The following is a 15,701-nucleotide window of genomic DNA, read 5'->3' on the forward strand; positions in this document are numbered from 1 at the left end:
CAGGGTAGAAGATGGGTGGAAAGGAATGGAGTCTTGGCCAGAAGGTTCCCAAGTGTGGTCGCCTGGCGACAAGTTAGAAACGCTAAGTTGGCAGGTCCAGCTCAGATCTGCTGAGCCGTATTTCTGAGGGTGGAGTCAGGAATGTGTGTTCCAGCAGCCTCCAGCTGATTCCTAGATGCATAGCCCTTGTGGTTTGGCAGCACAGGTTTTGACTCATTTCCTGTCTCTTGCTAACCCCTTTTGCTCTGGTTACAAAAGTATGCGGGGGCACATCAGGGCAAGAGCAGCTTGGGGCTGAACCCACAGTGCAAGGCTGCAGGGAGCTCTGGGACTTCTGGCACCACGGCTACAGGGCAAAGCTCTCCATCTTCTAAAACGGCAAGAGCTCTGGATAGGAAGGGGAGAGGGTGAGAGCCAATAGTCTGCATTCCTCAGGCCCTGTGCCCTGACTCTGCCATCTCCAACTCGGCTAGTCTTCCCTCCACCTCCGGCCCACTCTAACACTGCACCACACAGTCTTTTCCGGCATCACCTACCCCCAGCCAAAGTATGTCGGCAGGAAGGAGCTGCAATCGGCAGGACAAACTCTCCGTTTGCCCTGTGTTGCTTTTCTTAGTTTCCCCCTCTTCTCCTTCACCTCAGCCTCTTCCTTCTGGCTAAAGGACTGATGATCCTCGCCTGAACCTAAAACTACTCATTTAATCCCATAGCTTACACAACTGAGTTACAGTCCAAACCCCGAGAACAGCTTCTGGGATCACAGCAGAGGTTCAGCTTGCACTCAGGAGCCCTGATGACCATGAGCAGCGGCATTTCCAGGCTCTGCAGTGCCCACCGCTTCCACCCAGAGGCTGGCACCATGCTTATCTCAGCAGCTCCCGTCAGGGTCTCCTTGGGAACACTTCTGGGGGTTCTCATTATGACCACGGTCTAGCATGTCCCAACCACTCTACTAGCTTACCAGTCAGCCGTGGTACCGCTCTTTCTGACTGGCCATGCTGCGGCCGTGCTGCGGCCATGCTGACAGAAGCAGACGAATGGCACAAATCAGATCTTCACCACCAGACCTCAAAAGTGACTCACACCTGGGATCCCAAACATGAAGCTAGTGCCATTCCCTAGATAAGAGCCTCAGGGTTCACAACTTGCCTCGTTTGTCCAAGTCGTTCTAGTCCCCAAGTCAACCTAGACAAAAATCCTGAAGGACCCCTTCTAGACCTCTGAGTGGTCTCTTTTCTACCTGCCTGGGCCAGGACAACACTTTCTTTCTCTGCTGCTCAGATCTCAACCTTCCTTGGTCACAGCTCTACTCGTGTGACACTGACACGTGCCTGTCCCTTGCTCCTTGAAGGCAAGGGCTACATCTGATCCCAAATGTCCAGTGTACACAGAAATGCTCCATCGGTGTGCCTAGGACTTCTGACTTCCTGTCAGTGTGAGGCACAGCAGAGAAACAGCCGAAGACATGCTCTTTGTGTCCCACGGCTACATCTGAGCCCTTCTGAAGGAGAAAGAACTCTTTCCAGCTCCAGGACACAGAGCCACACTTCTCCCAACATGACTGTACTAGTCTCCATTTGCTTCTACTATTATTAGCCACAGCTACCATTGTGAGCACTGTGAGTCTAAACACAATGCCAAATTCTAGGTGGATTGTTAATGTGGGATTCCCCTCTGTATGCTGTGAATATGTTTCATTGACATTGGTTAATAAAGAAGCTGCTTTCAGCGAATGGCTTAATAGAGTAAAGCCAGGCAGGAAATCAGAACAGAGGCAGAGAGAAAGAGAGAGAGGAGAGCGCTCACATGTGGAGTCAAAGAGAGATGCTGCGTAGTCACAGAAGGAGACAGATGCTGAATGGAACCTTACCAGTAGGCCACAGCCACATGGAAATACACAGAATAATAGAAATGGGTTAGTTTAAGATGTAAGGGCTAGCTTGAAATACGCTTAAGCTATTGGCCAAGCAGTGTTTAAATTAATGCAGTTTCTGTGTGATTATTTCATGTCTGGGCAGCTGGGAAATGAATGAGCAATCTCCACCTACATATTGTGATTTTTAATCTTCTCTATAACCCCATGAGGGCAGGTATTTCCCAATCTTACTTTATAGAACAGTAAGCTATGGCTTAGAAAGAAAATAATTTCTTCAAAACACAGTTGTTACCATGTGGGATGCCCAGGTCTCTCTAGCTTTACAGCTTACCCTCTGAATTCCTATGAGAGATGGATGGCCTGGCAACCTTGGTTGCTCCAGGGTTTGGGACAAACATGCAGCTGTTTTCTCTCGGGCTTACCAACCCACGGCACCCATTACATGGGCTAATTTGGCCTTGACTTTCGTTCATTTCAACTTGGAGGACTTCCACTTCACTCACTCACACCAGGACTTTCTGTGCCATATACTGTCTCGTTTCCCTAGCACACAAAGAGGCGCCTGCACCACCACATTCCCAAGAACCTGAGAAGCAGCCTTTGAGAGAGAAGAGATGGACGCGGACGAGATGCCCTAATCTACTCTGCATCTTTCCTCTGTTTGGTTCCATCACGTGAACTTCAAAGCAAAGACTGGACGCACATGTGGCAGACACATGTCTGAGTCAGTCCCAGGGATGGGAGATCCTGATGCTGCAACAGGAGTAATCTCCCCCAGATAAATAAAATTATGTATACATCCCATCATAGACTCTGCCAGAAGAGCTTGAGTTTTAAGGGTGAAGTTCTCACTGGGGTTATTATAAACTGCACAGCTCCAGGCATGGGGCAGACAAATTATTAAAAGTGCATGGTGCCGTGTAGACTAGAGATCTAGGAGTCGGTGCTGAGGGCATCATGCCCATGACTCTCTGCAGACGAAGCATCATGGCTCAGCCTTGCCGTTCCCAACTCTTCTCCTCATCCCTTGCAGGGCTCATATCCCTAGGACAGCTCCCTCCCCCCCCCACCAAGAAAGCACTGAATTGCAATTTAGAATACACACCCTTCCTCAGCACATCTGGGGATGTTTCATCCTACCTAAGAAGGAAGAAAGGGCAAAATTGGAAATGAAAAAAAGACTGGGGAAACTGTAATCACGATATATTGTATGAGAACAGAAAGTATTTTTAATAAAAGTGTGTGTAGAGGGGGAGACATCCAGAACCTATGTTAGCCTGATAGTTGCTACTGAATGTAGACCCCATGTAGAGCTGCCCCCACCTCTCTGGAGATGACATCATCTCTTTTTGATGATAGATGGCATTTAGAGTATAAATACAGGTATTAGGTCCCAAAGATAGCAAATCCCAAATAAGACTATGAATGCTAGCCTTTTAACCTGTGTCTAAGACACCATGAGGCTTTGCCAAAGGATGAGTGTCAGGAATCTAAAAGGGTAGGGGAGCTGCCTCAATCCTGCCCATGTCCATCTGAGACACAGCCATGGCTACACAGGCTGTGTCAGCAGCACTAAAGACCAAGTTCGTTATACAGATAGGAGATGTCTCGTGTTTTAGATGAAGGAGACCAGAACATTGAGAGGCCAAGCAATCAGACAAAAGACCCTCAAAAGAGCAGGAAGATGCTAGAGAGGACAGAACCCTAAACCACACAAGAGCTTCAAGAAAAGAGAGACGTGCTCCTCAGCATCCCTGAATGTCCTGGAGAGACAGGCAGATAGACAGTGGTCTGGTACAAGGAAGATTTTTTCTAATCATCAGGACCCCCATTGGACCTGGAACATAGCCTCTCTCTCAGAAGTCCAGGAGAAGGGATCCTTCTAGAGCTGGGAGGCTGAGACAAATTTCAAAGTCCTTTCGGTGTTCTAAGGCTTCCATGATCAATCTTTGGGTTTCTGATAAGTTTTGCATGAATATAATGCAGCCTCCCAGATTCCTCTGTATCCTGAGTTCACTTGATCTTTGTGATTCCTCACACAGAGCTCAAAGGAACCCACATCTAGAGAAAAACACATTTCAAGCACCTTCAGACATCCTGGGCTTTAAAAGGAGCTGTCCCAGGGAATGCAAGTTCTGGAGATAGATGGGATGGGACTGGAGGCAGGCAGGGCCTTCCACTTCAGTCCTGACTCCCAGATCTGACTCTATAGAGATGGGGCAGGCTGGGGGATCCCGTGGCCTGAGTTGGAGCTGGGAAGAGGGTGATGGCCGGTGGCATGAGTGTCTTAGCCATGGTGACACACTTCCAAGTTCGAGGCAGGGGTGTGGCTCAATGGTAGAGTTCCTGCCTAGTCTGCAGGAGGCCCTGGATTTGATTAGCACTAGAGAAAAACAAAACAAAACAGCTATTCTAAACAGAGATTACAGAGCTTGTTACATACTCTGTAAATGCTAAGATTCACTGGCCTGTATACTTTAAATATGGAGTTTCTGCAAGGAAAGGTATTTACCCAGAGAACTGTTTAAAACACAACAAAACCTCTAGGAGCTTGGGCATGGTGGTACAGGTCTGTAATCCTCACACTTGTTAGGCAGAGGCAGAAAGACTGCCACAAGTTCAAGGCTAGCCTAGGCTCCACGGTGAGACAAAAAGAGCAACAGCAGCAACGAAAGACCCTTGGAAGGCCTCCAGGGGAACTTTCCCCTCACAAGCAAACCCAAGCTCAAGTCTTCTTCTGCCTTTCAGTGTCACTGGGCATCTTCATTCACCTAGAAAACGGAATATCAACAAATCCTCACCCAGCCCCAGAACTCAGAACCTGAATGAGACGCTCCATCCATCCATCTTACTCTAAGGGCTGACAGCCATGTGACCAGTGCTGTCAGCACGACACAATGTATTGGCAGCCCTGGGAACAAGTCCAGGCTGGGCTAAGAAGCTGAGCCCAAGACCGGGCACTGTGAGCCCTGCTATGTCAATCATTCCTGAGAACCTGGCACATAGTGCTTTTGGCCTCTTGGGCTGCTGGCTGATCACCCAAACCTCATACCACAAGAGCCCTGGGTAAGAGAAGCCAAAGACTGAAGACCCAGGGAGACGCTTTCTCGGGCACTTTGGTCATGCAAGGCAGAACCAGACGGAGCAAGGAGGGGGAGGAACCTCAATTCCACTCTCCCCAGATGCACGGTGTCAGAACCCACTTGAGGGAGCAGCGTGCCTTTCAGTGACAACAGCTGTGTCCTTGGACCATGTTCCCAGTCCCTGAACTCTTCTCGGGACGCAGAAGCCGAATGCCCCTGGCACTGCCCAACGCTGTACTTTGCATGGCGGAAGGTATTTTTAGAAATCACGGGAAAGCTCAGCAATCCTCACGTGGCCCCACACAAGCACCGCAGAGCGCCAGACCCGTGATGTGGCCACCAAGGGTCCAGCAGACCCTCCAGAGCCTTTGAGAGGATTCCCAGCTGCCAGATATGTTATCAAAACGCTCAGCTTAGGGTCCTATTGAAGCCAACCCCACCCAAGCCCTCTCTGGTTCGCCTCCTCTGCAGATCACTCACTGAACAACGTAAACAGCTAATATATACACGGTCTTCAGATCACAGGCTACACCCAGGGTACCTGTGAAACTCTCTCTTTCTCTTCACAGGTTAGCGCAACACAGCTGGGCCGAGGAATGAGACCATAAACGGCACCAGGAAAGAAACGTTTAAAGAAACAAACTCCAGCTACTCAAAGAGACCAGCAGTGCACGGACACTGTGGAAAGTCTTCTGTGTAAATTACCTACCTGAAGCCCCGGCTGCTCCCAGAACAGCGGAACAGAGCCTCGGATCTGGACAAAGGACGATACTCCATCATCCATGTAAATCGTCTGTGGCACAAGGAGACAGAAAGAGAAAGGGACTCTTCAATGAAACTGAGTGTCCTGGGCTGTAACGGGATCCGGTGCCTGTGACCTGATACCAGCCTGGAGGATAGTCGGTGGACTTCGGTGCCCTCTGCTCTCTCACCTGGCAGGGCTGGAGCTGCTGCGACGTCACCCACCAGACAGTAAGGTATGGGGCTATCGCCTGGCCTCTGAAGAGGGGTCTGCGCTCTGACCCGCGTGTGCAGGAGTCCAGGACACACTCTTACCCAATGACCTAGCACACATTTCCTGCTTTACAACCAGAAGCAGCTGTGCTGGGAGTTTAGCTGAGACCTTTCCGGAGGGCTCTGCTTTGCCTGCTCGGTAACTAAGGCGCTATTGATAAAGGACTGACCCAAATAAATCGGCTCTACTGAAAGTCCTGCTGACTGCAGATGCCACTGGTGACCTTCACGGCACAGGCCAAGGCTCAAGAACTTGTCTGCGGCCCCAGCCCTGCGCCACTGTGTTTTCAAACATGCCACCAACTAAAACACACACACACACACACACACACACACACACACACACACACACACACACACACACACAAGCTTTTTACAATACACAGACCCCCTTCCCCCCGTAGAAGTAAATGCTGCTTAAATTCCTGGTAATAGCCCCTGCTGACGAGTTTTGTAGTAGCCTACCTGCTTCCAACGATAGAGGAGCCAATGCGAGTTTAAAGGACACAAACATACAGTCCCTAGCAGGCTCTGGAGGTGGCTGCAGTGGTTATCAGATGGTGGCCTTTATCTGTGCAACCCTACCCAGGCCTGGCAAGGCCACCATGGGCGCCGCCGTGAGTCCTTTCCATTGCTCTTACAGGGTAGCTTTCCACACAGGCTAGATCATGCTCAGATGGCATATGCATTAGTAATTCCTCAGGGGGAGGGGGCTGGACAGTGAGCCTTGAGGTTCTCTGGACGACAGGCATGCCATGAGCCTGGTATCTAGGCTATAAACGTAATTCTAGCCTTCGTCTCCAGAGGAAAATACACTAGGTTGTCTGTTTCTTGGTACGGGCTACCAGTGAATGTGTTACCTCTATTATTCTGTTTGCCCCTGCAGGAAAGCTTGCCCTCCTGAGATCAAAGACACAAGACTGACTGTCCCTGACAAAGAAACTGAGTTAGCTAACATGAAGACAACCATTTACAAGGCCAGAATCTGACCTAGCTCAGCGCTTTTCTCTGATGATCTTGGACTTTATACACTACATTCTGCCTTGGCCTGAGTCCCTCTGAGCTCAGTGCTGGAGACAGTGCCTGGGACCTCTTCTCCATGGGCAACAGTTCTCTCTTTCTCCCCATAAAAATCATCTGTATGTGTCTCCTGCCCCATCACCCCATCATCCAGTGTATAGCCCAGTAGCCAGCACAATGTTGTTCTACAGGGCTTCTATGCTGGTGAGAGAATAGCCTCAACGCCCACAGGGCTACCTCCTCTCACAGGTGCCATTTCCACAGGGTCCCTGGAGAGGCCCAATGTGCCCAGCAGTGTAGCCTAGGCACATTATTGAAATGACTTTATCCTGCCTCCCTCTCTAAATGGATTAAATGTCACTTGGTATCCTGAGAGTAAGTTTAGGTACGTTCTCTCCCAGCCTGGAGTGGTCACTTAGAAAACGTCACTGCTGTGTGTGGATGAGGCCACTCAGAGCCAGGAAGGCTGAGCAGGGATAGGTATCAGGGCAGGGAGGGCCAGGCTACAGGAACGGGGGGGGGGAGGCAAGAATGGACAAGATAAGGAAGGATCTTAGGCAGAGTTAGAGCCCTAGAAGACGAACAGGAACCCCAGTGCCGATGCCATGGGGGGCCTGGTACTGTGTAGCCAGGAGGGCCACCCCAAGCAACTTCTTTTGTGGAAGGCTGAGAATGGAGAGCTTCACGTGAAGGGCTCTTCCAGGATTCTTCTTCCAGATGCAGTATTTACAAACCCATGCCTCCCCACTGGCACCCTCAGGAGAACACACACAGTCACCCTAAGCTCCCTTCATTAGGTGACGGCCTGCTTGTCAAGAGCCAAATATTTATCATGTACCCTTTGCTGACAGGCTGAGGGACTGAGCTTTGTTTTTCTGCAAAGTTGAGTCACTGTTGCAGAGGAGCCAACTGGGTATGACTCACAGCTGAGCTGGAAAAAAGAGAAAAACCCAGACTTCCTCCCAAGAAGCCAGAAAAGGCATCTACCACATGGACACACAGTGTGTATGCATCTACATGTATATACATGCCATATAAACATACATACATATATACTCACAAGTATACAGCATACATAATAAATACACTATGCACAAACATGAATATACAAACATCACAGAAGCACACACTGTATGGGACTTAAAACATACAACATATATAACATATGGACACACACACCACACAGATGCATGAACACAGAATGTATGTATAGACATGTGCATGTGGACACAAACTTGTATACACACACACACACACACACACACACACACACACACACAAACTGTTTACAAGAACTCCACTTATTCCTCAGGAAAATGTTAAAGCAAGGCAAAAGTAGAAATCCTACAAGCAGGGCTCACTCTCCTGCTCCGTGTGTGTGTGTGTGTGTGTGTGTGTGTGTGTGTGTGTGCGCGCGCATGCATGCATACTCTCAAGTGTACGTGAAGATGTCAGAGGACAACTTGCAGGAATCATTTCTCACCTTCTACCACAGCGGTTCTCAACCTTCCAAATGCTGTAAACTTTTAACACAGTTTATGTTGTAGTGACCCCCAACTATACAATTATTTTTGCTGCTAGTTCATCTCTGTAATTTTACCATTATTATGAGTTGTAATATAAATATTTGTGCTTCCTGATGGCCTTAGGTGAACCCTGTGAAAAGCTCAGTCCTTTTACTCCCCAAAGGGGTCATGACCACTGGCTGAGAAGCCCTGTTCTACCATATGGGTTCTGGGGCTTGAACTCAGGTTGTCAGGCTTGGTGGCAAGTATCTTTTACCTACTGAGCCGTCTATCTGGCTTGTCACTTTTCTCTCTGTGGTTCCCCTATTAGTTTGACGAATGATGCCTGTGTCAAGCATCTGAGTAACAGCTGCAGGACTTCACGTAAGACCGTAGCTTTGCTATGTTCTAGCAGGGTTCAGACCAACAGTCAACAGGGCACCAGTACCAGATTCGCACTATCCCATTAAGCTCCCTTGCCTGCTGGGGCATGGTACTGACGTCATCAATTGCTGCTTACACCGTTGGTGAGTGACCAAATGCACAGCCTACCACTTCTTTACTGACAGGCGAAAGAGCCAGTAACACATATCCTGGCTGGAGACAGACCCACTTTGAACTGTTTTGACATTAAGGCCTCCGAACACAGTGTATTATCTGTCATATTTTACCAAAAGTAGTGCTACAGGGCTCAGACTTCAGGGCACATTTTGAGCTGCCCCATCTAACCAGGCTCCTGTGGAATCACCACAGTCTTCAGTGGGTAAACCTCTCCCAGGCCATAATGCAGGTTCTATTGCTCATGGCCCACTGCACCTTTTACTTCTCCTGGGCTCAGCAGATGTTGCAGGCCACAGCTGTGGTACCCTCAGCCTGGCTCCAGTCTCCTGTGGTCATCAGAAGCACCTCCATCAGCGGTGACCACGAGGAGCCTTTGCCAGGGAAGCACCTCCAGGAGGGAGGAGGCCTTCCTGTTTTACTTCTGTTGTGTACACACACACACACACACACACACACACACACACACACACACACACACACACCTGCATGCCAGGGCAGGGGCAGGAGGTATCCTGTTACTGTAGGCCTGAACCCCACTTGGGCATGGTAAAACGATGGGAAGAAGAGGTCCTACAACGGGCACTCAGGGGCTAAGAGGCCCACAAGCAGACCCTGCTGAAAAGCCAATAGCTCGTTTCTCAATTGCCATTGGCTCATCCCAGAGGTCATTTCCCAGTTTCATGCAGTTAGATTGCCCTGGGGTTCTGGCAGCTTGAGACAGCCTGGGTTCCTGTGCCCCAGGTGGCCTGTGTGCCAGAAGCAGCTTCAAATGCACATGTTCAGCCAAGCCTTGCTCTGGGTTTAAGATCATAGCCCTCGCATTGGTTATGTCTAGTGAGAACGTTCTTGTGGGGTTGAGTTACACCCTCTCAGCTGCCAGTTGTTCTGGCCGGACAGCAGATGGTAGTGTCTGTCCATGAACAGCCCCTGCTACAGGGAGCGAGGTCAAGTGAGTTTATACAGATGCCAGCGTGGCCCAGAGGAGGAAAGGGAATTGAAACACAACACAACACACACACTGGGAAGACCACAAAGGCTTCTAGGAGCCAAGAAATCCCTCCTCCTACCCCAGGAAATCAGGAAGCAGCAAGCCCCTATGGCTCGACCCTCTTAAAAGCATATTAAAACTTAATCCCCATCATCAAATGGTGATTAGCACTCTGCCTTCACGGATTGATTAATCCACTCCTTCAATTAATGGGTTACCGAGTTATTTTAGGAATTGGTTTTCACATAAAGACCATGTTGGCTAGGTTTCCTGTGTGCTGCTTGTCACCCATCAGGACGCTCCAGCAAAGTCCACACCAGATGTGGGCCCTCGACCTTAGACCAGAACTGCGAACCTAAACAAATCTCTTTTCTTTATAGCATACCGAGGATGTGGTATTGTGTTACAACGGCAGTAAACGGACTGAGACCGGCTCTACATATCCCTGGGAGTATGGCTAGGCCGTTCTCATCTCTACGGCCCAGTTGGGTGGGGCTGCCCCAAGGTGGAGACCTAGGAGATACACGGCAGGCTCCTCTATCTTGAGTAGTAACAAGTAACATGTGATAATGGGACAGATGAGTCACCAGGTGCCCTAAACGGCATAACCAGAGCAAAAGCCCCAGCCAGAGCCTGTGGAAATGCTGGCTTTACTTAGTGAGAAAAGCAAAGATCACGGAATTTCCCCTGCAATCAAAGCACTACCCTTAAGAGGGGGTTTATGCCCCAGTGTTTATGGGTTCAGCTGTGCCCCTTCCAGAAACAGTATGCCACATGTTAAAGTCCTAGGCTCCAGTACTTCCAGCTGTGACCTTGTTTGGATAGAGGACCTCTGTGAATAAAACTGGATAAGTGAGACCACCCCGGGGGTGGCTGAGCCCTTTGAGCCAGTGTGACTGTGACTGGATGATGCTTCTGGGAACCACTTACACGGGACCACAGAAGCTGGAAGAGTCAAAAATGGATCCTCCCAAGGGATTTTCAAGAGACTATGGACCTACCTGACCTTGATTTTAGCCAGCCAGCCTCCAGAACTGTGAGAACAAATGCCTGTTGCCTCAACCACCAAGTGTGTGGCACTTCATTACCCAGGAAACTCACTGGGTGCCCTCTCCAGTGTTCTATTTTATAGGACATGGGCAGTTGGTCCCCTGCCCTCTCTAATGTCCTATCTTAAAGGGCAGGGCAGTTGGTCCCCTAAAGATGTATTTTATAAGATACAGTAAGAAGCCACAGTGTTTCTAAGCTGGCTGAAAGCTAAACATTTGGGGACTTCCACCACCAGGACCAAATAAGTGGCCCATCTTCCCTCTGAGTGGGTGGGGAAAAAAATGCTGGGCTCAGGATGTCCTCTCGACCAAAGATGATCTCTGATCAGTTCTGGTACCAAGTTCAAACCCTGTGCATGCCAATCCTTAACAACACCGCTTTCTACCTGGTATGATATCATGACCAGCAAAATGAAACAACAACAACAACAAAAAACAAAAACAAAACCCCCAGAACTCTGTCTGAGAACAGAATGGATATTTTTATCTGGATACCAGATACAAATAAAGGGGATGAGGCAAAGAAGGTGGACACAAGAACCTTGGGGGTCATTGTCACTGAGAAGACATGAACAGTAAAAAAGGAAATGGCTCCCACGGTGGAGCATGTATTCTCTTTCTTCCACGGTGGAGCAGGTATTCTCTCTTTCTCCAACCAATCATTATTTAATAGCCTTGTCACATTCAGAGGGGCAAGAAACCCTTTCCAAGATAGTAATTATACCCACAGATCTTTTGAGGGCTCCTGCTCCAACTTCCCTCTGATTCCACCAGGGGCCTTCACCTTTGGTGACAGTGTTTCTGCAAACTGGACCCCCACACTGGTTTGAGCCATCACTGAAGGTCGGAGCGCGCAGAGGTTCACGTGCGGTGGACGGTAACGTGCACATCTGTGCTGAATTAAACTGGTGCCCTCACAGGGTGCACACCTCAGCGAGAACTGCAAAGCTGCAGGGACACACAGGGGGCCTGCAGCCCAGAGTGGAATCACACCTGGGCCTCCTGGGCTTTCCCTTCCTGCAGCTGATCCCACCGCTCTTCTGCAAGGTGGCACTCAGGGAGCAAGTAAGAATAACGACAACAACAAAATAAATAAAATAAAAATAAAAAAAACAAGGTGCAAGACAGCATCTTGGGGAGTGAGAACAGAAGCTAGGAAAAGAAACTAAGGAGGTATTACAGATGGCTCTCCTCCATGGGCACTGACAGCAACTGCTCCAACACACCATCACACTCCCAGGCTCTAACAGGCTTTCAGAATAAAGTTCCTGCTGATACAGAATTTAAAAAAAAAAAGTGTCTTCCTCCATTACTCTATTGCATTCTTTATTTACCCTAAAAAGACTCCCAACTCATATTGGTTTGTCAACTGCTCCTGGAGTAAGTGCTCCTCTCTATGGCTATGGCCCCCGTTCTTGAGCCCTTCTGCTTAAAATACATTGGAAGGAGTGGGAGATGAGAAAGCGTTTGCCACATAAGTCGAAAGACCTGAGTTCAATCCTGGGAATCTATATAAAAGCCAGATCCATTGGCGCATGCTGGTAATCACAGCTCTCAGTAGGCAGAGTCAGGAACATCTCTAGGACTTGACGAACAGTCATTATAGCCAAATTGGTGAGCTCTAAGTTCAGTTTTAGGTTCTCAGGCGCGCGCGCGCGCGCGCACACACACACACACACACACACACACACACACACACACACACCCCGTAAGCAAATACTATCTTTTCAGAATGAGCTGTGAATCAAAAAGACAGACCAGCCAAGTCAGAGGCAAGTTTCAAATAATGCTCCAATTACACACATACATACACACACAGGAAGAAGCCATGGTCAGAAACCTGCTCACATGCATCAGGGTCTCTTCCACTCACAATAGAAAGCACGCATGCGTGGGAGGCATTGACTCTGCCATGGACGGGCCTGGGTACTCACCTGCTCTGTCTCCACGAAGTTGGACACGTGGCCATCGTCGTTCACACCGCGGGTGAGGAAGCGAGTCCCTGCTCGTTCACAACTGATGCGAGAGATGAGGCAGGCCTTGGCCTGCTTGTGGGAGGCATACACTGTGCGGATGGTCACCAACCCACAGATGACTTTCAGCAACCAATCACAACAGCTCACCTGGTGCTGCCTCAGGGGCACATGCAAGAGCTGGTTCCTGTAAAACAGACCCACCTTTGGGTCACCCTACCAGATGCTACAAATGCTGCACCCAGAGCCAAGTACTAAGGAGCTTCCCGTAGGCCCCATTGCTCCACTAGGCTGTTACATGCAATTTCATCCAAACGGAAACATTCTGTCCTGGAGGGAAACTCACTAAGCCTCAGAAGTTCTAAAGGGAGGCTCTTTAAAATTCAGAAAGTTCTAAACAGAAATTCCTTAAGCTAAGGAAGTAAACAATTCACAAGTCTCAAGAAGTCCCCGAAACTTAACAGATTTATAAAGGCCTTTCCCATCTTCAGGTTATATAACCAGCAAGGACGGCTAAGGAGAGGAGACACTGACCTGTGACCTGCCTGCAAGTGTTCAGAGATGCACATGGTTCTAGCTTTCGTAAGTTCTCTCTCACACTGGAGTAGGTGTCCTGTAATGCAGCTGCCTGTGAGTTGTCCAGGCTTCTTTAAGTAAACTCTAACCCACACTCCTGCAAGTATCCTATGTGAGCTCAGTGGTTCACTGGGTTGTTCTTTGGTGGTGTTATTATTCCGGGCTACTGTGAGTTCCTTAGGTAAGGTGGAGGGACATTTTGTCATGTCCCTGAGGAAGAATTATCACCCAACAGAGGCCAACAATGACTGCTCTCCAGTGGGTCCTACAGTTGGAACATATAGATTCGCAAAGTTCTGTGCTTCTGAGACTCCAGATGGCAAGGCCAGTGTGATATGCACAGGAGGAAGCGGCCAGAAGTCCTTTCCTTATGCTACGACCAGGTGACAGTAAGGACCAGAGGGAACACAACTGGAAAGAAAGCCACCCATTCAGGGACCTTAAGAAGAGCTTGTTTAGAACTATGTCTGCCATGTTCTTTATTAGAATAAAGTATTTAGTCATGGGTCTGAGACCTGGCGCAGTAGTTAGGAGCTTGTGCTGCTCTTGCAGAGGATCCTAGTATGGTTCCCAGCACCCACATCGGAAAGCTCACAACCCCTGTAATTCCAGCTTCAGGGGACCCAACTCCCTCCCCCTCTGACCTCTGTGGGCAGCTGTACTCATGTGCATACATACTCACATAACTAAAATCACTCTTTACAAAATCACTCATGTTTTAGCCAGCAGTAGTGGCACCTGCCTTTAATCCCAGCATTCGGGAGGTAGAGGCAGATGGATCTCTGAGTTCAAGGCCAGCCTGGTCTATAGAGCGAGTTCTAGGACAGAGCTACACAGAAAAAAAAAATCCCTGTCTCAAAAAACAGTAAAAGAACATTACTCATGTTTTGATTAAGTAATAACACTAGGCAAAGATAAGATGACATAAGACTGTATTTAATATGCATGCATGTATACACATTACACATATGCACACATACAGCGCGGGGTGAATATGATGAGGGCACTGTGAGGAAATCCAGAATAAGTAAATAGGGATCAGATGAAAATAAAGGTTGGCCAAAGCTCCAGTATTTCTTTCCTCTCCACACCCTGCAGATTATTCTGGGTGCTGCAGTCTGTGGTGATTGTAATGGTTAAAACAGGACACATCCCCAACCTTGATATGAGGGTTTGTCCCTAGCTGTATTGCATCTTGTTATGCCGTGTTCAGCTGATATCACCAGGAGACCTGCTTTTTTCTGAAGGGAAATGGAGGAGCAGTGGATCTGGGGTGAGTGGGTGAGGCTGGGAGGAGGAGAGGGAGGGGAGGCTGAAGTCAGGGTGTATTGTATGAGAGAAAAATAAACAAGCAAATAAAAAAGCAAAAAAGCAAACAAGCACCACCAACAAACACAGGACACATGCTAGAGTCCACAAAGTGGCATTCCAAAATTATTGGCGTGGACTGGTCTAGTCCATCCGTGCGTGGCCCCACGTGGAAGGCATTATTATCAGAAATCCCATATAATAAAACTGAGACATGAGAACTAAAATGCCTACCCAAGACCACAGAGTCGGCAAATGCAGTGTGGTATTCTAAAGCCAAGTCTGAGAGTTTGATTTTATTGACTGATTCATTGATTGGTTGACTGTAGCGAGACATAGAAGTCGGGACTTTATGCATGCTAGGTGAGTCCTCTGTCACTGCCTCACTCCAGCTGTCCCGGATGAAAGCCCTACAGTTGCACAGGTTGAGCTATCCTCCCATCCCCCACCCCACCATCAACCAGCCTCCCTCATACCCCGGAGGCCCGAACAGTGCCAGTCTGAGACTTGTCACTGGGGAACTTTCTCTTGCAGGGTCTGGAACAAATCTAGGTCACAATGGCCTATTTGTTTAAAAAAAGGAAGCCGGTTCCTGCCCTAGAGCTCAATTCCCTGGAGATGTGTGTGAGTGGGGGATCTCTGTGTTTCAAAGTCTTTGCCCTAAGGCCAGCTTCTGGGAATGTGACCACTGCCAGCCACTACCACCTGCACCCAGCCAGTCAGTCCTGAGAGCCCTGCCCACCATCTG

General features: G+C 48.9%; 1 protein-coding gene across 2 annotated transcripts in view; it reads right to left on the reverse strand.

Moving 5' to 3' along the window:
- The window catches only part of Synj2 (synaptojanin 2), a 100,118-nt gene that overhangs the window by 37,933 nt on the left and 46,484 nt on the right, over window positions 1-15,701 (reverse strand). For both annotated transcript variants that reach the window (XM_005363402.3, XM_005363401.3), the window contains exons 4-5: window positions 13,031-13,256; window positions 5,669-5,752 (exon numbers count right to left, since the gene is read on the reverse strand). In XM_005363402.3, the coding sequence (XP_005363459.1) occupies window positions 5,669-5,752; window positions 13,031-13,256 (310 nt within the window). The remainder of the gene's footprint in view (window positions 1-5,668; window positions 5,753-13,030; window positions 13,257-15,701) is intronic.

Source organism: Microtus ochrogaster, linkage group LG9 (assembly GCF_000317375.1).
Source record: "Microtus ochrogaster isolate Prairie Vole_2 linkage group LG9, MicOch1.0, whole genome shotgun sequence".
Taxonomy (NCBI): Eukaryota; Metazoa; Chordata; class Mammalia; order Rodentia; family Cricetidae; genus Microtus; species Microtus ochrogaster.